The sequence below is a fragment of the Rutilus rutilus genome, assembly GCF_951802725.1.
Source record: "Rutilus rutilus genome assembly, chromosome: 10".
In the NCBI taxonomy this organism is placed as follows: domain Eukaryota; kingdom Metazoa; phylum Chordata; class Actinopteri; order Cypriniformes; family Leuciscidae; genus Rutilus; species Rutilus rutilus.
Genome location: NC_140215.1, coordinates 9186592 through 9209938, shown reverse-complemented (window position 1 = coordinate 9209938; position 23347 = coordinate 9186592). Strand labels below are relative to the sequence as shown.

Here is a 23347-nt window from a genome sequence, read left to right as displayed (position 1 = left end):
TTAAGTTGTTGATTAACCAGGTAGTTGTCTTTGTTAATCTCAGAGTTATTTTAGTAGTATGTATTATATATATACACTATTATAGTATTAACATTTTGAAATAGCTTTTATTTTTATAGTTCCAGTTTTTAGTAATGTTATGTGCCGTTATCATTTGTATTAGTTTTTTATTTCTATTTATCTTCAATTTATTTTTATTTCAGTTTAAGTACTTCAACTCAAACTTATTTCAGTTACACACAATTTTTCTTTTTTATTGTTGTCCATGCTGCCTTAAAAAAAAAGTTCAATCAAAGGGACATGATGATGAAAAAAAAAAAATTGATGAAAATGTCAATGCTTTCGCGTTCTCTAGCAAATGTTTTGCATCCCGAGAAACTTTTGAGTCCTTTGCAAGCGAACGCAAAGTTTCTCAAAAGGAACGGAAAACTTTTGCGAGGGAAAGCAAAAGCATTTACATTTTTTTCTCTCATCTCATATTTTTTATTCCATTACCATGTTCCTTTAAGGGCTCCGAGTTTTATTTAATTTACCAAACTGGTTTTCATATAGTTATAGTTTTCATACAATTGATGTGCAACACTGCACACAATATATGTATAAGATTCAGATTGTTTTATTTAGTGCCATGTTAGCATTCAAAGCTATTTTCATGGCAAAAATGAAATTACAAAAAACAAATATCATTTAAATACAATAAAAACCAAACAAACAAAAACAGCAAGTTTTTTTTTTTAAATAACCTTTTCAGGCATAATCTTACTAAGTGAGGTAACTTCATAAAAGAGCATTCTACTAGTATTAAGTCCAGGACAATCTAATAAAATGTGTTTCACAGATAGGGGAATCTTACAAAACATGCAAAAAGTGAATAGATGTTTCAGAAAAACAAAGACACTACATAGAAGCACCTAATATAGAAGTAGCACGCTACACTTCGCCAAGCCCTAGGGATCATTTTAATTCTAGAAAACACAAAGCTCCCCTCTTTGTTGTGACAAACGCATAGTCTACATTCTTTGAGAAAATTGCATTTTGCCCTTGTTCAGCTTTGTGCAGCCTATGAGAAACCACTTCAATTACTTTAATTCTACTCTGTTTCAACTTTGATTGCTTAGAAGATGAGACATTGCACATTGTTTGTCTGTTGGTGTGATTTCTGGAGTCGTCGAAAGACTCTGCGAGAGCTACATTTGTCACTGAAAGTGCTGGTTTTATAATGTATGATTTCATAATATCCCTCTTATGCTCCAGCTGGATGCCTTGTAATGCTCTTCTATGTGATGGAAGAAAGGCAAAGAAAGAAGAGACACTTCAATTCACCGCTCAGAAAATGTTTCATTGTTGTCGTCTCCAAGGGCTGAGCCGTCCACGAGGTGTTAGAATAGTTCTATCCTCAGCAGACACAAAAAAATATTAAGACCTGACGTGCAATTAAATTTAAAATGTATTCTGATTAAATGCCACATATTTCATGATAATATGTATTAAATGATTATATGAAGCAAAATTAGCATGTCAAAAAATCTGTTTCGATGATTTTTTAGCACATAAACAATCCTACACCATTGGTAATATAAACACTCATATGCTTATGCATATGTAAATAAGCTTATTCTGCCACCATGTTAATTTGATTGGTCCATTGTTTTAACACAGATATTAGACTATGCTGGACTTTAAAAGTTAGAAAAATAACATTTTCAACTTCACAAAATGTATTAAAAGCTATTTTACAAAGGCTTTGGATGTGGTTCTTCCAATCAGAATTTAGTCAAAACTATCAATAATAATTTTGCTGTTTTGAGTATTTTGTTTGCAACTGATGTTAAATAATATGAAGCTGTTTTGTCTTCATGTGTTATTTTGTTTTCATAAGTCAAGACATACATTTGCTGGTTTTTTCATGTATAGATTTTTTATGAAAGAAACAAATACTTTTATTCAGCAAGGATGCAATGAATTGGTCGAAAATGACAGTAAAGACATTTTTAAGGTTACAAAATATTTATATCTCTAATAAATGTTGTTTTCTTGAACTTTGTTTGTATCACGGTTTCCACAAAAATTAAGCAGAACAACTTTTCAACATTAATAATAATGTAATAAGAAATGTTTCTTGAGCAGCAAATCAGCATATTACAATGATTTCATCATGTGACACTGAAGACTGGAGTAATGATGCTGAAAATGCAGCTTTTCCATCACAAAAATAAAATTGTAATATAAATTAAAAAACAGTAATATTGTGAAATATTATTACAATTTAAATAACTGTTTTGACTGCATTTATCATCAAATAATTGCAGCCATGGTGAGCATAAAGACAGCATTAAAAATGTTTTACCAAACCCAAACTTTTGAACGGCAGAGTATACCATTACCCTGATATAAAATGACTCATACTATGATACACCGGCGCCCACTCATTCCTTTACACAAAACTCAAAGGAGATGTACCTGCACTTGAAAAGGACTTCACTTGTTTTCCTCCAAGAAGTTGAGCGGCTTTGGCGAGCTGCTTCTGCTGAGTCTGCGTCAGCTGACTGCCAGTCAGAACCACTGGACCCGTCTCCCGCACACGTCTCCCTGTAGCCTGCAGGAATACAAATAAACTTCATTTGCATTTATGCTCTTGACAGATGCAGTCTAAAAGCAACATACAAGATAAAGTGCAAAATACCAGCAATTTTGGTCTGTTTGTTTTCAGTGCGTCTATTTGTTTGTGCGGAAGGTATGGGTCGTGTACCTTATTGAGGCTGACGCGGGGCCTCAGGGTGGTTGTTAAAGCTTCCGGGGCCATTCTTAGGACCTCCTGCATTTCTGGAGTCAGTGCATAATCCACCGGCCGCAGGCCAAGCATATTTCTGGGAAACACAGACATATGTATAGTTTATGCAAAGTACACTTTATTGAAAAGAAAACATGTTCAAGGACATACTGTGTATCCTCTAGATGTTTTTCTGTTAAGCCTGCTAATGCATTATGCACACAGAAAAGTTGGTGCTTCAACCAACCTGAAATAAATAAGCCTCACAAAATGGTGCACTTTGTGGGTTTGTTTTGTGAACTTCAAAGAAATGCACAAATAAAAGATGTCCCTTTTGTCATTTTGTGACTTAAAAAGTGAATTTAATGAAATGTCGACCCAGGACGAGCTATAGGACTGGGAAGCTTTAGGGGTGTTGATGGACTCGATCTACTCCATCTATGTTTTGATCATAGTTCTGAATCCGATCTGGATGTAGTCTTTGACAAAAACACGATTTTCTCAGCTTTTTGCTCAAAATGTAGCTTTTTTATGATATTTAATCACATCACATTAAAGTGTTGATAAAAAGGTTTTTGTTCATTTGTTTAAAAGGAGAGGCTCTGTTCTTTCTTTTGATATATTGCATGTTCAGATATTCACACAATTGGCAACTTTTGTAACGCTGGCGGGGAAAGAGTTTATTGGCTAAAAATAAGGCAGAGATATTACTTGTAATTTTGATGGAATGTTCTTCTTGAAGAACTTTTGTATCTATAATAGTGCAAGTAAACAAAATCTTTATTTTTTAGAATTGATATGAATCTCCCAAGTAATGAAATCATGATGATTTTCCCGCACACTGCTGTAGCTGGCAAAATTCCTAATATTAGTTTATTATAAATCATGAAAAAGAAGAGTTTCTGTTTAAATAAATGGGATTTTGTATGCTACAGCTGTTCATGGGACTTTTTCCCGTTCTGTAGTTATCTGTGTCCTGCGTACCTGTTGTCCAACCATCAAGGTTTATTAATATAAAGCATAATTTTAGTTTAAAAACAAAAACAAAAAAAATGTATTCACCAAGGAAGCATTAAATTGATCAAAAGCGACAGTAAAGATGCTTATTATTTAAAAAAAAAATCTGCTACAACCAGGTGCTGTTCTTTTGAACTTTCCATTCATCAAAGAATCCTTGTTTCCACAAAAATATTAAGCAGCACAACTTTTCAATAATAATTATTCATTTGTATTAATTAAATAATTTAAATATTAATCATTAAATAATTATTGATAAGAAGAAGAAATGTTTCTTGAGCACCAAATCAGCATACTAGAATGAATTCTGAAGGAGTTAGGTATCTTATGACACTGAAAATTGAAGTAATGGATGCTGAAAATTAAAATCTTAACTGATATATTCAAATAGAAAAAGGTTATTTTAAATTGTAATATTTCACAATGTTATTTTTAACCATTTATGATCAAAGAAATGCAACCTTGGGGGACATAAAAGGGCGTTATTTATTTACCATAATTATGCCAAAGCAAGTTAAAGTGTGTCACAAATGTGTACGCTATTATAACCCAGTGCCCGCCAGGTCTGCACTGTCTTATGCCAAAGCGTAGGACTTTTGAGGGTTGCATTAGGGACAGGGCCTCAAAATACTCAAGCGTTTGCAGATTATGACCTCGTTTAAACAGTGCAACTCACTTAATATGCAAAACTATTAGATGAGCGAGACGTTAAGGCCTAGGACAAACCCCGAAAAGGATCTGTTTGGCAAGCAGTATGTGACGGCCCCTCGTCGGATCATTTGTCCCTGTTGGCTGTTAGGGAAAGAGAGGTGGAAATGAAAGAAAGTAGAGAGGGATGTATGTTGAGATTAAGCTTTAGCACAGATAACACCTGGGGGGCAATTAAGAGGTCCACTGGTCCATAAAATTTCATTTGGATTCATGAGCCACCCCACACCCCCCCAAACAAGCCCACAGTCTCTTCACGCTCCCATTGGATGTAAATGATTTTGTTTAGGTCGGCGCACAGCTTCTAATCTCAAAAAGTGAAAATCCAATAATGCCAAAGTGTCTCATTCGCAGACGTCACATACATGCATGTGTGTGTGTGTGTTACCCATACTAATAAAGGGGAGGTGTGCATTCATCACCTCCAGCAAAATAAGACACTCCATGTGGTTAAAGAGTGATATTAGTAAGCTAAAACCTCTCAGCAACTGCATCTATCTCGCAGTTGACAAATCAGACACAGATGCCAATGGTAAAAGGACCAATGAATCATAGATCGAATGTGATGTGAAAATGAGTCCTCGGAGGTGCTCCAGCTGTTCCTGTCCACATAACCGAAGCAATCAAGAACGGTGGTGCTAAGCACTAGAGCTAACCGGAATCTCATCGACTGAAAGAAAGAAGTTCGCTCCTTTGCTCGGATCAGATCAACAAAACAAATCAAGCTTATGCAAGCCCAATCAATCTAAATGTTCCTACTAGTACACAGCTGTTGTGTTCCAAAGCCTAGTGAGCTGCCTTACTAAGTGTCATGGAATCTTAATTATGCTGCCTCCTAAAACACCTAAGACCAGAATGCACTGCACCAAGCTGAACAAATTTAAAAGTGTGGTTGACCAGTATAGCTTTTTCAATGGTGTTGCAGATACCGACAAACAGCCGAGCAGGCATTACAGTTTTAAAATGGTCAAATATTGGCTGCCTCATCTTTTCACAAAAGTTGTTGCGAACTCTCTATTACACTGTGCCTCGTTTACAAATCAATCTGCAGTCAAATTCTCCGAACAAACACATCATCCTCTGAAGCGATCTGGGACGCCATTAAAATAAACCATCCACTTGTTTCCGAAGCTGGGATCCTTCAGAAGTCTGTACAGAGACGCAGAGGAGCTGTTTAAACTGGACTGACAGACTCAAGTGCGCGGAATATGTTAGAAACTGAAAATGAATCTGTATCTAGAGCTGGACCATTAATTGTTAAAAAGATCGCAATTGCATTCCTATGACAATGATTCACCTGTGTCTATTAAAGGTACAATATGTAAGAATTTTGTATCAAAATATCCAAAAACCACTTGCAAAGTGTTATTTATTTATTTCAATTATGTACTTACATTATCCTAAATGTTTCCAAGAATTTGTAAATTCAGAGAAATTCACAATTTTAAATAGTGCCCGTCCCTTGTCGCCTGTCAATGACGCAATATCCGCGTTATCCCTGGTTTCCACTCATGCTGCCATAGTAACCATGGCGACAGATGTGGACAACTGCGTAATGTTTAGCGGCACACTGTTGTTTCGTTCAAACATTATGGAGCATGACAAGCAGACTTTGGGACAAAAGGAGAAATAAAACGAGGATCAATATCGGCGTGGCGTTTTCGAGATGCCGAGAGCTTTGCGGCAAACTTCGACTTGACAGAGCTCTTGCATGTACTTTATTAGACAGGTGAGATATGATATCTGTCTCTCATTAGCGATCGCACCCTGCTTCATACCACAGTCATGTTAAAAAACCTGAATGTTTTCACTCATCCATAAAAATTATTAGATCAATCAGCATGACGGCAAGTTCCATGATTCCGCTTATCACTGCGTCATCAATCTACGCCTTTGTTATTGTAAAAGGTTAGCGACCCCTGGTGGCGAAAAACAAAAAAACATATTGTAGCTTTAAACCTTTGACAAAATTACACCGGAACATTAAGGTCCGTGTTTGTGCCATTGACCCAGAGAAAGCAGTTATCATGTATAAAACAGACTTTTGAACATTACAGTATAGTTGTGTCGGTTACAATAATTCAAATGATCACAGAAGTACTGGGAAAAAAGTTTATAGTTCAGATATAAACACTGATGTCTATGGTAGAGATCAAAATAGAGCAAATCACCTTCTGAAAATAACTTGACATTTCAAATAAAGATTGTATCAATTACATCGTTACACCAGTAGGTGGTGGCAAGTGACTTAAGTTTATTTGTCATTGAATCATTCACGCAAGAGATGTTCAAAAACACTGATTCATTCAGTAATTAAACAAGTATTTATGAGTGAGTCATTGAATTATTAATTCAAACCTTTTAAAAGGTATACAAATAAGTTTTTTATAAAAAAAAATTAAATAAAGGTTTTGAACAACTGTTGTTGTTTCCAGCCGCCGGCATTTTGACAGTCAAAAATAGTCGATCTCCGAATGCGAATGAACTGACTCTGAATTTTAGTATTGTTTCTTATATGAGGATCCTTTTTCAAATGCAAGGTCAATATTGATTTGATTTTCACTAACGACAAAACAACAAATTATCAGTGAATTTATATGGAACTAAGCTCTAGGAGCTTTCCATCTTTACTCTCCTCCCTGTTACGTTGCATTCGGAGATCGACTATATTTGACTGACAAAATGCCAGCGGACGGAAACATTATGCAACTGATAAAGTGAGTCGTACAAAACCTTTCTTTTTAGTAAACTTTGTGTACACAAACAATGTTGTCAATGCTCGAGTTCATGTGTAGAGCCCCTGGTGATACTTCAAGCACAGTTTCATGTTGTGTCGAGCCTCCTTAGTGTTTTAAAATAGCGATTTTGATGCTATCACTGTAGTGCCCCTAGCGCTGCCATTCAAAAGGCATTTTGACCGAAAACGAAAATACAGTCAATCTTAAAAGTGGCGTTTCCATTCTAATTATGCTTTTACACATCTTCGGGTAGATTAACAAAAATAGCCAAGGTTGCAATTTGGCGAGAGTTACCCTTTAATGCTGGAGTATGTAACTTTGTGTTCTCAAATTTAACAAAATGTATATAGGCGAGTACAACATGAATCCATTTTATAAACTGTGTTTTTGTCTTATCCTGAATCATTACGGTACACCTATAAAACGTGTTTATATTGGACTATTTCAGATTGGTCGGGTCGCCACCGCTGCGGAGTAGCCCAGTACCTGCGTGACTCATCATAGACATGAACAGAGAGAAGTAGCTCCAGCTACAGTGTTCTTCCCGCAAGACGCATGCAGCTCTATATATAAGTTACATACTTTAATACTTCATTCAAATTAATAAAAAAAAATGTAATAGACTGCAGCAAATACCATTTTGTTAGAACCTCTAGTAAATTGCATGTTATTTTGTTTAGTTTGTCTGCGGTCATGGGAGAATTGTGATCTATATTTTAAACCAAAAAATAAAAATCATGAATCTCAATTTATCCAGAATTGTGCAGCTCTTACTGCATCCAGTGTGGACAGCGTCAGTGATTTTAATGGGTTGTTTTTGCTTTTGACGAGACGCGAACATCCAGTGTAGGCAAATATCAGCCGTTAAGTGACGGAATGCCAGTGGGCGGGGCCAATGGTGCACTGATGTATAACTATTCGTTAATGTCTCGCTCTGGAGGCAGTCATATGCAAATGTATTTTGCCCACGTGACGTCACAGATCCCACAATATCCAAACGAGACGTTTTTGGAGCTTGATTAAATAAATGCTTTGTTTAGAATGAGGACGACGATTAGAGCTATGAAATTATGAATTTATGAACTAATTGAATTTTTCATGTCATGACCCCTTTTAATACATACATACATACATACATACATACATACATACATACATACATACATACATACATACATACATACATACATACATACATACATACATACATACATACATACATACATACATACATACACACATACACACATACACACATACACACATACACACATACACACATACACACACACACACACACACACATACATACATACATACATACATGTGTTTGTGAATGTAAACAAAGCGCTGTTTGTGTGATGTTCTGCGAGTAGCTGTCTATGCAGAACGTTTCAAATCAGTCACATATGAGGTCCTGTGACAGTTAGGTGCTGCTTATGTAGCCAGCAGACAACTCGCTAAGTTTTAGAACAGAACTGCCGGCTCTGTCTTGCTTGTACTTGCTACCTGCATGGTCCCCCAAGAAGCATCTTTTCTGTTCTGAAACGCATTAAAGATTACTGCTGGTACAGCAGGGATGTGCCATTCAATTCATACAACACATTACAGCGAAGGCTCTGCCCACAGCAGTTCCCCCCCATAGCCCCACTGCTCCAATTCCAGACCGCAAGGAGTGAAAGTGATTGATTACGTCTGACAGGAGTGGATTGCTTCTGTGCAGTGCTTCTATGACAGAGCTGATGCTTCACTTCACCATTGACTAACGAAGCATAAATCTGCTGATGCTTTATGCTCTCCCAATGTACAGCACAGCACTAGTCAATCAATGTACAAAGGGCAGACAGACAAAAAGAGACGCAGAGACGTATAAAGAGAACTCTCGGGATGAGTATTCGTGCATCTGGGTTTGCTGCCAATCTTGGGGAAATAGAGTTCATTAAGATAAAGGGCATGTGGGAAGAAGATCCCGAACATCTCTACACCAGGTATACACAACGGCGCAGTCACAAGATATGAGCAAGATATGAGGTATGAACATGTAAAGTTGCAACGGTAGACGTGTCAACTTGAAGAGATTTTTCAACATCTTTTGTATTACTGACTCGGTCAAATGCAGATATATTGACTTCTTCACAACTATTCATTTAATAGTATTAGTTGTATTGTTTTGATTACAGTTTGATGCAAGATGTGTATTTATGTTACGACAAATCCTATATTTTTAGTTTATTTTAAAATGAAAACAAATTAATTAAAAATTAAATATCAAATGAGATGAAGTTATTTTAATATGTAAAAAAAAAAAAATCCAAAGTTTCCAAAAAACAGTCCTTACAGTCCAGACTTTTGACCGGTAGTGTGTACATGTAGTTTTCGCTGCTTTATATTTTGGCTATATATGGAAACTGTATTTTATTCAGCAAGTCAACTAAGACATTTATAATGTTAAAAAAAATATTTCAAGAAAATGCTGCTCTTTTGTTTTTTTCTATTTATTATAAAAAAGTATAATCCACACATACCATACATTCCCCCCAATTGAGTATATTCAACCAAACCTAAGCTTCTGTTGACTTGCTTCAGTTTTTAATCAGGTGAGAGAATGTGAAGTCAAGTACTCACACAACACTTTGGGACGCGCCTCGTTCAACCAAGAGCTTGACCACCGCTATGTGGCCGTTCCTGACGGCATCATGCAGTGGAGAGTCATTCTGATAACCTGGTGTGTTCAACAGCGCCCCCTGCTGAAGCAGTTCCTCCACCACTCCCAGATGACCGAGATTACAGGCCTCATGCTGCAAAAACAAAACACAATGATCATACATAATTGCCTTAGTACAACAATGTTCTATATTATGAAGGATTATAAGAGTGAGAGCATTATTATAATAATCTTGACCCAATAGTTCCCCAGAATCAACATCTTGACAAAGGTCTTTAAGCCAGACCTGTGGAATTTATGACTAGGGAAAATGCAGTTATATATTTGCAGAGACTTTTCTTTAAGAAACTTAGAACATGTTGTGGTTCATTATTCCAGTTTTGAAAGGTTTTTCATAGGAAATGTATGATTCAGCTGTCAAGACTCCTTTCCCCAATTCTCAGTAGCCTACTGCGAAAGAAATAACAATATATTATTTAAACTGTAAAATACATTTGTAAAGTACAATTTCAAATATATGGGACCAGATCGAAGGGTCACACTTTTTTACTCCAGTGAATATTTCTCAGGGTGTTTACTTTTTAAAAGTACATTTCTGTGGAGTCACAAACCATGGAGTCTTGGCTACAAAAAAAGCTACAGTACAAACATTTCCACCAGTGTTGCTCAGGAAAGAAAGACACAGTTCACTGAAAACTGGCTATATGGGGTAAGCATTGTCTATAACACTATATGGAGTAAGTTTTCCCAATGGAACCTGCCAGTAAGCATGAGCATAATTTAAACAGCAAAACAACTATGAAAAACAAAACATTTCATAAAAAGATAAAAATATTAAACCATTGTTTTGGCCAACAAAAAAAAGGTTTACATTATAAAACTATTTTAATGAATAATCCTTATCACTAGACAACTTGCCCCAATCTGACATATGTAAAATTAAATAAATACATACATAATAATAATAATAATAATAATAATAATAATAATAATAATAATAATAATAATATAAAATCCCTTGTATATTGTGGCATCGTGAGAGGTAGGGTATCACCAAAGTGTGGGTTGCTTCACAAATCGAGTCCAGGCAGAGATCAAGTCTGGTTTCTTTTTAATAATCAACTCAAAACTCGAAAAGGTTTTAACCAAAACACTCTTCCAGCTTCTCTTTATGCTCTCTAACAAAAAACAGCCAGTCCTTCACTCAGCGTCCCCCATCGCTGAGGAACCTGGTAACTGTAGTCCAGGACCAGGTGGCCATCTTGGTTTGTAGTCTCCATTGCTGCAACTACCTAGATGGCACATACCATGCCTCTCTGACATACCCTCTCACGATGCCACAATATACACTCACCTAAAGGATTATTAGGAACACCATACTAATACTGTGTTTGACCCCCTTTCGCCTTCAGAACTGCCTTAATTCTACGTGGCATTGATTCAACAAGGTGCTGAAAGCATTCTTTAGAAATGTTGGCCCATATTGATAGGATAGCATCTTGCAGTTGATGGAGATTTGTGGGATGCACATCCAGGGCACGAAGCTCCCGTTCCATCACATCCCAAAGATACTCCATTGGGTTGAGATCTGGTGACTGTGGGGGCCATTTTAGTACAGTGAACTCATTGTCATGTTCAAGAAACCAATTTGAAATGATTCGAGCTTTGTGACATGGTGCATTATCCTGCTGGAAGTAGCCATCAGAGGATGGGTACATGGTGGTCATAAAGGGATGGACATGGTCAGAAACAATGCTCAGGTAGGCCGTGGCATTTAAACGATGCCCAATTGGCACTAAGGGGCCTAAAGTGTGCCAAGAAAACATCCCCCACACCATTACACCACCACCACCAGCCTGCACAGTGGTAACAAGGCATGATGGATCCATGTTCTCATTCTGTTTACGCCAAATTCTGACTCTACCATCTGAATGTCTCAACAGAAATCGAGACTCATCAGACCAGGCAACATTTTTCCAGTCTTCAACTGTCCAATTTTGGTGAGCTCGTGCAAATTGTAGCCTCTTTTTCCTATTTGTAGTGGAGATGAGTGGTACCCGGTGGGGTCTTCTGCTGTTGTAGCCCATCCGCCTCAAGGTTGTGCGTGTTGTGGCTTCACAAATGCTTTGCTGCATACCTCGGTTGTAACAAGTGGTTATTTCAGTCAAAGTTGCTCTTCTATCAGCTTGAATCAGTCGGCCCATTCTCCTCTGACCTCTAGCATCAACAAGGCATTTTCGCCCACAGGACTGCCGCATACTGGATGTTTTTCCCTTTTCACACCATTCTTTGTAAACCCTAGAAATGGTTGTGCGTGCAAATTCCAGTAACTGAGCAGATTGTGAAATACTCAGACCGGCCCGTCTGGCACCAACAACCATGCCACGCTCAAAATTGCTTAAATCACCTTTCTTTCCCATTCTGACATTCAGTTTGGAGTTCAGGGGCACGTTCAAGTTCAAAACGGTGCGCAACGTTTTGCTACGGTTTCCGGGTTGAACGTCATGTGTCCTGGAAACGGCGTGCACCGGTGTGCAACGGGGTTTGAGATACGTTTTCTCTTGTTTGGTGGGTGTGTCAGAACTGCAGTCCAATCAGCAGAAACATGTATATAAAGCACGCAGTATTAAAGTGAATTTGCACAATGGGTTCAAGGAAAGTAATTTTCAAATGAGTTCGATGCAGCTCGGTAGGCTATACGCAACAACTGTCTGAGGATATTAGAAGACATGTTTGTCGTAAGTTTGATTGTAAAATTATAGGATATCAACATAATGATGTAGTTGTTTATATTTTTAGCTTCATTGCAAGTGTATGACATTTGGTATAGAAATAAACAATGGTTATCAAGTGCTTTTCCTAAAAATGAGAAAGAAAATACAGGGTATTAAAACAGTATGAACTACAAATAAAGTCAGTATGTGAGGCTAAATAGATGTGTTTTAGTCTGAATTAGGTAAGATGTGTGCTTCCATTTCAGTTTCCACAAATCCCTTCACTCGATTGGGATGTTCTCTTTTGTTCTGGGCTGCAAGTGCAGTAACTGTAACATCGGGCATATTTTGTAGTATTAAACACATATTTATACCGACTTCATCAGGCTCCGAAAATTCTTCACAAAGAACACAAAGAATGGCCTTCTCAGCTGCCATAGTTGCAACTCTTGCGTCATCAGAACAGTGTGTTCAACGCATCACCGTTTCTGTTTAAAAAACGTTGTGCAACGTTTTGTCGGGGCTGAACGCAGTCTTGACCAGGACCACACCCCTAAATGCATTGAAGCAACTGCCATGTGATTGGTTGATTAGATAATTGCATTAATGAGAAATTGAACAGGTGTTCCTAATAATCCTTTAGGTGAGTGTACATACTAATATATATCAGGGTTTTTCCTACATTGAAAATTTTTTGGCGGCCGCCAAAACGATTTTTTGTCCCGCCAAAGCCTTATTTGATCAGTAATTGGGTTTTGTGAGTGAAGCAGGCTACTGATGGAGTGACGGAGAGAACGATCACAGCGCCCCACCCCCGCGCGCGCACTCTCCGTCTTCAGTTCTCTTTGCTCTCTCCCTCGCATCAAAATCAACTGATCAGAAAGATCGGAAGACCGAATTCATGTTTCACGTGGTGCATTCGGAGAATATTTTTGCTGAATTAGCGCTGGGTGTGAATTGCAGTCAAAAAACGTTGCCTTATCTTCTCTTACAGCTTGTGACAAGCATTCCGCACATGCAGCTGACATAACTTTAAATAAACGCAAAAAAAAAAATCTATCCAGTTTGAAGTGTTTTTTTAGGGGTGTGCGATATGACGATTTTTGATCGTGGACGATTTAAATGTCTCCACGATCTGCTTTTGAAGAAATATCGTAGAATCGTGCATTATCTGTTCTGGCGCCTCCCAACATACTAAACAACGCGCCATATGTTCACATAAATGTTAACGCAGCGGAACGGGACACTGCAGTTCATAATTTGCATGTGCTTTAATGCCTTGTCGGTTAAACATTTAATTCGCGTGCTGATGCGCTGTTCTGACGTGTGCTGTGAAGCTCACATGCACTAAAAGCCTGTCTACCAGCGCCTGGATACTGGACCATAGCTGTCAACATTGAACATTGAAAATAAGGGAGATTTCCCGGAATCCATCCCCAAAATAAGGGATTTTTTTTTTTACACGATTCTTACCCAAAAACTTTTTTAAAAAAGCACTAATCATTAACAGTCTAAAGAGTTTATAACTACACAATATATATTACAGACCAATGGATATGTTTAAAGAGCTTTATTTATTAACAAAGTAAACATTCAGGGTTTCTGCAGGTTTCAGTAAGTCAAATTTAAGACCTTTTTAAGACATTTTAAGACCATAAAGATTCAAATTTAAGACCCTACACGTGACGACGCATTATCCAAGTTAGATAGATAGCTACCTCGGGATCATTATGTATCTATCTATCTATCTTTCTATCTATCTAGGATTATCTGATGTGTGTGTGTGAGACAGAGGGAGAGGTAGATATTTTTTTAATAGAAAATTGTACTTTTGCATATTATACTGTAAAAACACAGTTATTGTTGATTGTTGTTTTAGTTGATCATAACTAGAGGAAATGATAAGATGATTAAAATGACCAAAATGATCACGGTTATCACAGAATCCTGTTCAAAAAGTACTAATACTACAGAATGAAGTCAATTCAACAAGTTTTATGTCGAAAAACAGCAAAAAACAAATTGATTAGCATCAATATGCACTTTTTGTTTACGTAAACATTAAAATACCATTAAAAATGATGGCCAGATTTTAGAAGAGTGTCTTGCAACATGTTATCTACTAACATGTACAAATTCAAATAAAGTTTTGACAAAAAAGGTTTTATTCAAAGATAAACCTCATATTTCAGCCTTTAAATATTTTTTTATAAAAAGTCAAAAAAGATAAATTACTGACATTTACACATTATAGCTTATATTTATTAGTAGTGTTTGGGTGCACCCCCATCCTTCATGTTGACTGTGCTTTCAATGTTGTTATGGAAAGGGGTGATTGGTTGGTTCCTGTCACATGACCTGCGGTGCGTTTGCGGCATTCTGAAAAGTGTAGATTTTTTTCATCTTGTTGCGCCTGGTAAAAAAAATTGCGCGTCGCTTCTTTTTGCTACTTTGTAACAACTTTCTGCGGCCAGCGTTTCTGGAAATGAACGAGGGTAAACACTTTTTTAGATCTGTCACCTGACTAAATGAAATTTAAGACCTAGGATGAAAATCTGGCCGTTTTTAAGACTTAAAAAATACGGGATATTTTACGGGAAAATACTAAAACGGGAAGACAGCGGGAAAAGAGTTAAAATACGTGAGAAACCCGGAAAAAACGGGAGGGTTGACAGCTATGTACTGGACTAAGTTATCTTTCGAGTCTTATTGTGCTTATACTGTTAAATACACACAAGGTTTATATAAACAAAGTCGGTTATGTCTAAAGTGAAAGCAAACTTGAGAAAATTGAGAGAAAATCTGCTTGTCAAATGCGTGTATATTAGACGCGTCGCGCGCAACTCTTAAAGAGACAGTAGTTATAGTAAACACGCTGCCGCTTGTCCTTAAAGGGATAGGCCTAGTTCACCCAAAAATAAAAATGATCTCATCATTAATGCACTCTAATGTTGTTCCAATCCTCTATTAATTTCCTTCTAATATTTTCTAATATTTTTCTAATATTAATATTTTGAAGAATGTGGCTATCCAAACAGTAGCTGATCCCCATTGACTTAGGAGAATATACTATGGAAGTCACTGGGGTACATCAACTGTTTGGTTACCCACAATCTTCCAAATAACTTTTATTTTCAACAGAAGAAAGAAACTTATTCGAGTTTAAAACAACTTGAGAGAGTAAATTATGATAATTTGAATTTTTAGGAGAACTATCCCTAATAAGACAACAAAATGCAAAGAGAAAATCACTCACTGCTCTTCACTGATAACTTTAGCTTTAATGAGTATCAATGTATAATTTATACAGTTAAGTCTATGTTTTGTTTTATTTTCATATTTGTTCATTTAATTACTTTCTTTTCTTTAAGAAAAAAATCACAAACTGTTTCTTTGTATTTATTTTAAATTTAACATTTATTGTCAATATTGGGCTTGCGGATCATGTGGGTACTAGAGTACTCTTTGCTGTGTGTGGATGACCATGTCGGTCAGCCACCACCGAAAACCAATTTTGACCCAGGAAAAACCCTGTATATACACACACAGCATAAAACATTTCAAAGACTACCACAAACATGGAAAGGCAATGGTGAAATCCACATTATCTATTAAGACAGCTGAGCGAACATGCAGCGTTCTGCTAGGATAACATACATTACTGTACAAACAAGGAAAAGCTTTTCAACCATTTTCAGCCCAGACAACCTCGAACAAGAGACAAGGCCGTGTAAAAATTTTATACTGAATTGTGTGCGAGTTCTCTTCACTCACCAGTGGTGTCCAGCCTGCGTTGTCCTTCAGGTTGGGGTCAGCTCCCTGAGCAAGGAGCTTACGGACCTCCTCCACATCACCCTGTACAGAAGACCAGGATCAAAAGATCAGTGGTAGATATTGATCAACCAGACTCAAACACTGACCTAGCATCCATCATTAAGTAGCCAAAGTGACTTGCAGCTGGAATACTAACAAAGAACAATCTCAGATACAAGCAAACAAGTGCGGTAATAAATAGTGGATTTAAACTGCTGGTTCTGTGACGCACACACTGGTGACATGGACAGGAGGGGGGAAACACTAAACTGAAATAATAAAATGCAGCTATATAATTGTGCATAGTTAGAAAAAAAAGAAATAGGCTTACCATTTATTCTGGAATTAGTGGCTTTTCTTATCATTTGAAACATCCTGGAACTTATATAATGCAATTAACGCCAAGCACGCAGACAAAATACTGTTTACGCATTATTATAATAATACGCATTATCTATGTATTTCGAATTTGGTGAATGACTATGTTGGTCAACACAGTCATATAGAAATTATTCATCTCTTGGCTTTCAGTTTTTATCTCTCCTCACATTCATTATTTACAGTTTGTGCGAGTGTTTTTTACCACTTAACAACTTTTAAAACGGAGAAGAAAAAATATTCCATGTATTGATATCAATGGCACTATTTTAGCACAAATGTATCTGTCATTTCGTAGAAGCTAGCCAGATGTCAACAAACCAATGTGTAGATGTATGGAAGTCAACGCAAACCTTTATGACAGCTAAGTGCAGTGGCGTCTCTCCATTGTGGTTCCTCTTCATGAAAGAGGGACTTGTCTGATTTCGTCTCACACTGGGAGACTTCCTCCTGAGGTCAGGGGTAGCTGGTGTGATTGGCTTCACATTCTGCTTCTCATTGGACTGTCTGGATGTCCTCTGAGAGGGGTCTTCAGTTCCTTCTTTAGATAACCTGTTCTTCCGTCCTGAATTTCTGGGTTGTTTTGGCGTCCTCTGCGGACCATAACTGTCCTGATTCTCTCTTGTTCTCTTACCAGTTCCAGGAAGAGAAGGCTGAGAAGGCCCTGGAGCATTTTCATTTGATTCTGGTGGGATATCAGTGACAGGCACAACCTGTTGATCATGATATGATGAACTCAAAGTTGCACGGTATTGTTTTTCACGGTTTTCAGTTTGCCCATTGCTTAATATGCTTTTTTGGGGACTGGGAATTTGATTCTCTCCTTGGTGAGGAGCCTTATGAGTCTCCTCAGGCTGGCTGCAAGGGAAAAGGAAAGAAACTTTCTTACCGGACCTCCTGTATTCATCTCCAGAGCTCACTTTCTCATGCTCTTCATCCTTCTTGTCTATAGCAGCTTGTTTTCCAATGGCCCAATGCTGATTGATAGCTTCTAGCTTCAGCCTCTTACATTCCTGCATAGTCTGAGTCCGTGTTGTGGGTCTTTGACCACCGCTGGCTTGTCTGTAGACTTGGCTCCTTTTCTTTGTTTTCTTATTTGCCTTCCCCTGTGGAGGAGAGGATGAGTCAGATTCCTGGGGGGAAGAGGTGAAGTTGAAGACAGACAGGTCCTTTGGTTCGGACGAAGTGGCTTCCGTTCCCTGGAATCCATTTGATTTGTTTGATCCAGCGGGTTTCTCGACACAGCAGCGTATTTTGCGACTTTTTGGGCTAAACCATATCTTGACGTTCTTCTTATTCTTAGGGACAGAGCTCTCTTCTGATTGTACGGCATCAGTGGCCGTGGCTAAACAAAGAGAATAAAAGAAATTATTTTTAAAAAAAAATCTCAGGAAGTCAAATGTTGAGCACATTAAAGTATTATTTCAAAGGACACAATGTCCTACATTGTGTATATGTTCCTACATATTTTCCATTTAAAATTCCATACTTTTCCAGACTCAAATGCTCAAACCTGATTCTAAAACTTAAATGGTTCATTCAGCATTATTTTCATCACTATTTGGGTATTTAGTACAATCATCTGTAAATATTTTTTTTTTATTTCATTGGTTTTCTTGAAGTGATAACATGCGCTTACATGATGAGAGGAAAATTAAAACACTTTGTAACCTGCATATCTACACAATGAAAATGTGCACCTTGAATTCATTCAGTCGTGTTCCGACAACCATTAAATAATCACTGAACTTATGCCATGAAAACACTCTGCTAGTATGATACATTTATTTTTAGAAACTCTTAACTTTATAATTTACAAAACTGAATAGGGGCAATTGTCTGGAAAAACAGATACTTTTCATATTTATCCAGACCTGGAAATTGCTCAAATCAAATTCCATACCCTGCAATGACTTGAATACACCTAAGTAAACAATGAACATAGATGAAGTAATAATAATAACAATAATAATAATAATAATAATAATAAAGTAGTAAAAAAAGAAAAGAAACTCTAATACCTAAACCACATTTTGAGTCAAACATGTTTAGGCAGTGTCACTGCTCAGGTATAGTAAAATAATAATAATAATAATAATAATAACAATAATAAATAATAATAAATTAACAATTAAATAAATAAATAAATAAAGATCTTTAAAAAAATGAAATAGATTATCTTTTCTTTAAAAACAAAAACAATAAGTTTGCTTTAAAATATCATTATAAATAAATTCAATGTGGTGAAACCAAGCAAATGGCAGGCAGTAATTTGCAGGAAAAGGTTAATTTTCAATGTTTTTTAGATATCGAATGGAATAACCAAAAGAAAATAATAATCATATACACACACAGGTACATACTGTATACAGACATATGTATGTATATACATTATAAATATTGTTTTCCTTTTGGTAATTCCATTTGGTGTTATTGAATGTATTATTCTTATAGCCTTAAAAAAAATGTTTTGTGTTCAAGGCAAAGAAAACGTTTTGTTTTTTACTTGATGGCTATATCAAGTATTTAAATCTTGTTGTTGTGTCGTTAAGCTTCAAAAAAGAAACCTTTGAAAGAACAGTGAGCTTTGACATTATTTTAAATAGTAGCTAAATGTCCCCAGCAGACATTAACCTCAGAATGCTGGCAGAATTAAAGCAGAGTGTGGTGTGTAAAGATGTAATGAGCACATTTATCCAGTGGTTTTATGCACTTCTCCTGCCTAGCTGTTGTATTTGATGCTACAGCAGCACCAGCATGAGAGATTCAGCGTGACCTCTCCACCAACTCAATCTCCTCTGCGGCGTTAAACTCCCTGACCCTTGGGGCACAGAGCTGTCTGTCAGACAGCACATCTCTCTGCCATTGGCAACATCAACCCGAGCTTCAACTCAGCTCAGAGGAAACCGCCAGAGCTACTATGGAAAATTACATTGCATAATTATAGTCATTATCAAGCTCAAAGTTCAGTTGGGGATTTGAGTGTTGAAAAAAAAAAAAAAAAAAAAGGAACATCAATTTAAGAAGTCCATAGTGTTCAGTACATTACATTCAGGGATGTAATTATATACATGTATTATGGTTATAATTGGGTGCTTGATGTCATGATGTGAAGGTCTTGTCTTACTTGAGGACTCTGGTGGCTTCAGGAGGGCCTCCAGCTTGCAGAATAACTCTGTTATGTTACTGAGCTGTTTGTTGATTCGAAAGTCTTTCACCCAAGCAGGACCTTGGCACACAGTGCAACCATCACCAGCATGAGGTCCTGCACAAGACCTATAGGACAGACCACATGCATACTTTATTATTCTGTATACTTATCAGGGCTGGGTGATATAGTGGAAAAACAAACAAATAGCTATAGATATAGATGTAAATGTAGATGTAGATGTAGATACAGTGCTGGTCAGAATTATTTTCCCCCTTGGTAAATATGATCAATTGTTTATCCTTTTGACATTTTTTTTTAAATGCAAATATCTAACCTTTTATTGAAGTAAAAGAATTGAAAGTAAAAAAAAAAAAAAAAAAAAAAAAAAAAAAATTATGAAATAAATGTTTTTCTCCAAAACACATTGGGAACAAGTATTTGCCCCCTTTTATTAAAATTGTTTGCAACCTCCTTTTTCCAAGATAACAGCTCTGAGTTTTCCCCTATAATGCCTGATGAGTTTGGAGAACACCTGACAAGAGATCAGAGACCATTCCTCCATACAGAATCTCTCCAGATCCTTCAGATTCCCAGATCCATGTTGGCGCTTCTTCTCTTCAGTTCACTCCACTCATCAGGTCAGGGACTGGGATTTTCCCCCTTGGTCATTGCAGATGCTTGGTTTTGTGCTCAGTGACCCATTTTTGTTTTGATTTTAATGCACCAAACACACAGGTATAAAAAAATCTGGCATTATAGGGGAAAACTCAGAGCTGTTATCTTGGAAAAAGGAGGTTGCAAAAAGTATTTAATAAAAGGGGGCAAATAATTGTTCCCAATGTGTTTTGGAGAAAAAACATTTATTTCATCATTTCGCTTTTGCTGCTTAACATTTTTAGGAAACCATGATACATTTTCCTCAAGATATTTTGATGAAAGTTCAGTGAATGGCATTTATTTGAAGTGGAAATCTTTTGAAACCTTATAAAAGGCTTTCATGTCCCTTTCGATCCATTTAATCTGTCCTTGCTGAATAAAAGCATACACTTCTTTAAAAAAAAAAAAAAAAAAAGAGGAAGAAAGGCAGCATATTAAAGAGACTTCTTTCAAAACCATTACAAAATCTTAATTCTTCCAAACTTTTGACCGGTAGTATATATAAATCAAAATATATGGCTAAGGAGAAAGATCTGAGAACATTTGGAATCATCAACACGTTTTTTTTTTAAAAAGTGATACTACTGTTAAAGCTACACTGTGTAGGATTTTCTCCCATCTAGCGGTGAAATTGTTTATGACTACCAATTGAATATTACTTTCTAGCCCCTCCCATTCCGAGGGCGTTTTAACTCCTACGGTGGCCGTATTATTTCAAATCTGCCGGCAGTCGCGAGTAATCTCCCTCTCGCTTTTGTCCCGGTGCCACTGAGTGTAAAAATGCGAAAGGCGAAGCTTGAATTTCCCTATGTCCCTCTTTGGCTAATGTATTTTCAAGATGGAGGCGCAACATGGCTGCCGCCATTCGAGCGACTCGCTCGTATGTATTATAAATGGCAGATTCTAGGCTTACGAGAATACTTGATTAGTTGGTGGAAGTAATTACACATTAATGAGCACATATCATTTTGAAAGAACAAAGTGTTTTTTGCTAAGAATCTGTAACTTAAATTACACAGTGTAGCTTTAACCAAGGTAACTTTTAACTGATCAAAAACACCAATACTAAAGGTGTTATAACTGCTTAAAGTAATGTAATTCAATCTTAATCTGTGATGAAAAGCCCCATATAAGCCCAATACTTCAGTCTAAAACAACATTCCCCTTTTCTTAAGAAATCACAGTAATGTGTTTATAATGTGTTCATTTAGTACTAAAGAATCCTTTCTTATTATCTTAGCGCAGTTAAAAAGGTTGTCCTACTTAATGAAGTGTAGAAAAAGCACTTCAACGGCTTTGTTTTGAGTATTGAGCACACTTGCATTCCTAAACTCTAGCTTTAAAAAGGGCTGTAAAGAAACAGCCTTCTCAAGAAAATCATCAGTTTGTTGTTCATTTGAGAGATAAAGGCTGTCACATGTACTACTGCCTCGAAAGAAGAAAGTAAACTACATTGAACCAGGACAGAGAGTGAAGTGGACAGGCCGAATGCACAACACTACAGAAGGCAAGCACTTCAGAGTCTCTAGCTTGAGAAGCAGACGCTCAGCTGGCAGCTTCAATAAACAGTAGCCTACACACCAAACACCAGTTTCATCTGCAACACTGAGGAGAAGACGGAGAGACGCTGGCCTTTTAAGAAGACTTTCAAAGATAAAACCACGTCTGAAACTGCCAAATGTGAAGAAAAGGGTAGGATGACAAAAATAACACATTAACTCGATGGTAAATGGTTAGAAAATAGTATTATGGGAAGGTGAAAGTAAGTTTGAGATGTTGAAGGCCCATCCATAACAATAGGTAAATAATATGTTAAGGATCAACAATCCATAACAATAGGTAAAACCACAGATGTGCAGCAACAGATTGTTGAGCTTCACAAAATAGAAAGTGGCTGTAAGAAAATTCCCATTTCCACCATTAGTGCGCGGCGAGGAGGAGTTTGAGTGGCCAGAGACTCTCCAAGGAGTCACAGAGCGTGCACGCGCGCGCGCGCGCGCACACACACACACACACACACACAGAGAGAGAAAATTTCATATATGTAATCAATCATATACCATTACCTATATGAGTGTAACTTTCATCATGTATGTTTATTTGATAGAGAAATATCCATGACATAAGCCTGATAAAGCTGCAACCCATAAATAAGAGCAGATTCGGATACGCACGATGCGAATCCTGGCAATAATTTACTCATTTACTTAACCAGCAAAGTATATGATCATTGTTGAGTCCAAGGCTTACCGTCTCCCTCCTGAGAGATGAGCAGTAAAATCATATTAAAATTACTTTGATTGGACAGAAATGGAAGTTTTTGGCCTGTTAACAGGACCAGGATACCCGAGCTGCTTTCATTATGAAACTAAAGTCCTACCATTTAAAACACAGCAGAAGGTTTCGGAACTGTGCCAGTGCCTCTTTAGTCCTGGTATATGTCACAGGTTTTGACAGCATGACAGGATGATATTTCCTGATCCATAATAACCAAGAAACAGGCCGATTACAATATTTCTATAAACAGACGTGTTTTTGCAGGTGGCGCCGGAAGCGAAGGGGAGGAGCTCAGATGAGCGAATTTACACGCTGATTGGTCAACTGGGCTTTTTCTTCTTCTTTGAGATTTTATTGGCGGTTGACAAACAACAGAATAGTGTATTACCGCCACCGACTGCTATGGAGTGTGGATAAAAATGACATTTTTATATCCTCTCCCGCAAATTAGTTATTCTA

General features: G+C 37.1%; 1 protein-coding gene across 1 annotated transcript in view; it reads right to left on the bottom strand.

Moving 5' to 3' along the window:
* bard1 (BRCA1 associated RING domain 1) overlaps window positions 1–23175 on the bottom strand; it is a 32565-nt gene extending 9390 nt beyond the window's left edge. Inside the window, exons 1-7 of the mRNA XM_084420229.1 lie at window positions 22992–23175; window positions 19931–20079; window positions 17157–18148; window positions 16387–16467; window positions 9859–10031; window positions 2750–2867; window positions 2461–2596 (exon numbers count right to left, since the gene is read on the bottom strand). Of these exons, the coding sequence (XP_084276355.1) occupies window positions 2461–2596; window positions 2750–2867; window positions 9859–10031; window positions 16387–16467; window positions 17157–18148; window positions 19931–20079; window positions 22992–23071 (1729 nt within the window). The 5' untranslated portion in view covers window positions 23072–23175. The remainder of the gene's footprint in view (window positions 1–2460; window positions 2597–2749; window positions 2868–9858; window positions 10032–16386; window positions 16468–17156; window positions 18149–19930; window positions 20080–22991) is intronic.
* Between the last annotated feature and the right edge of the window lie 172 nt (window positions 23176–23347).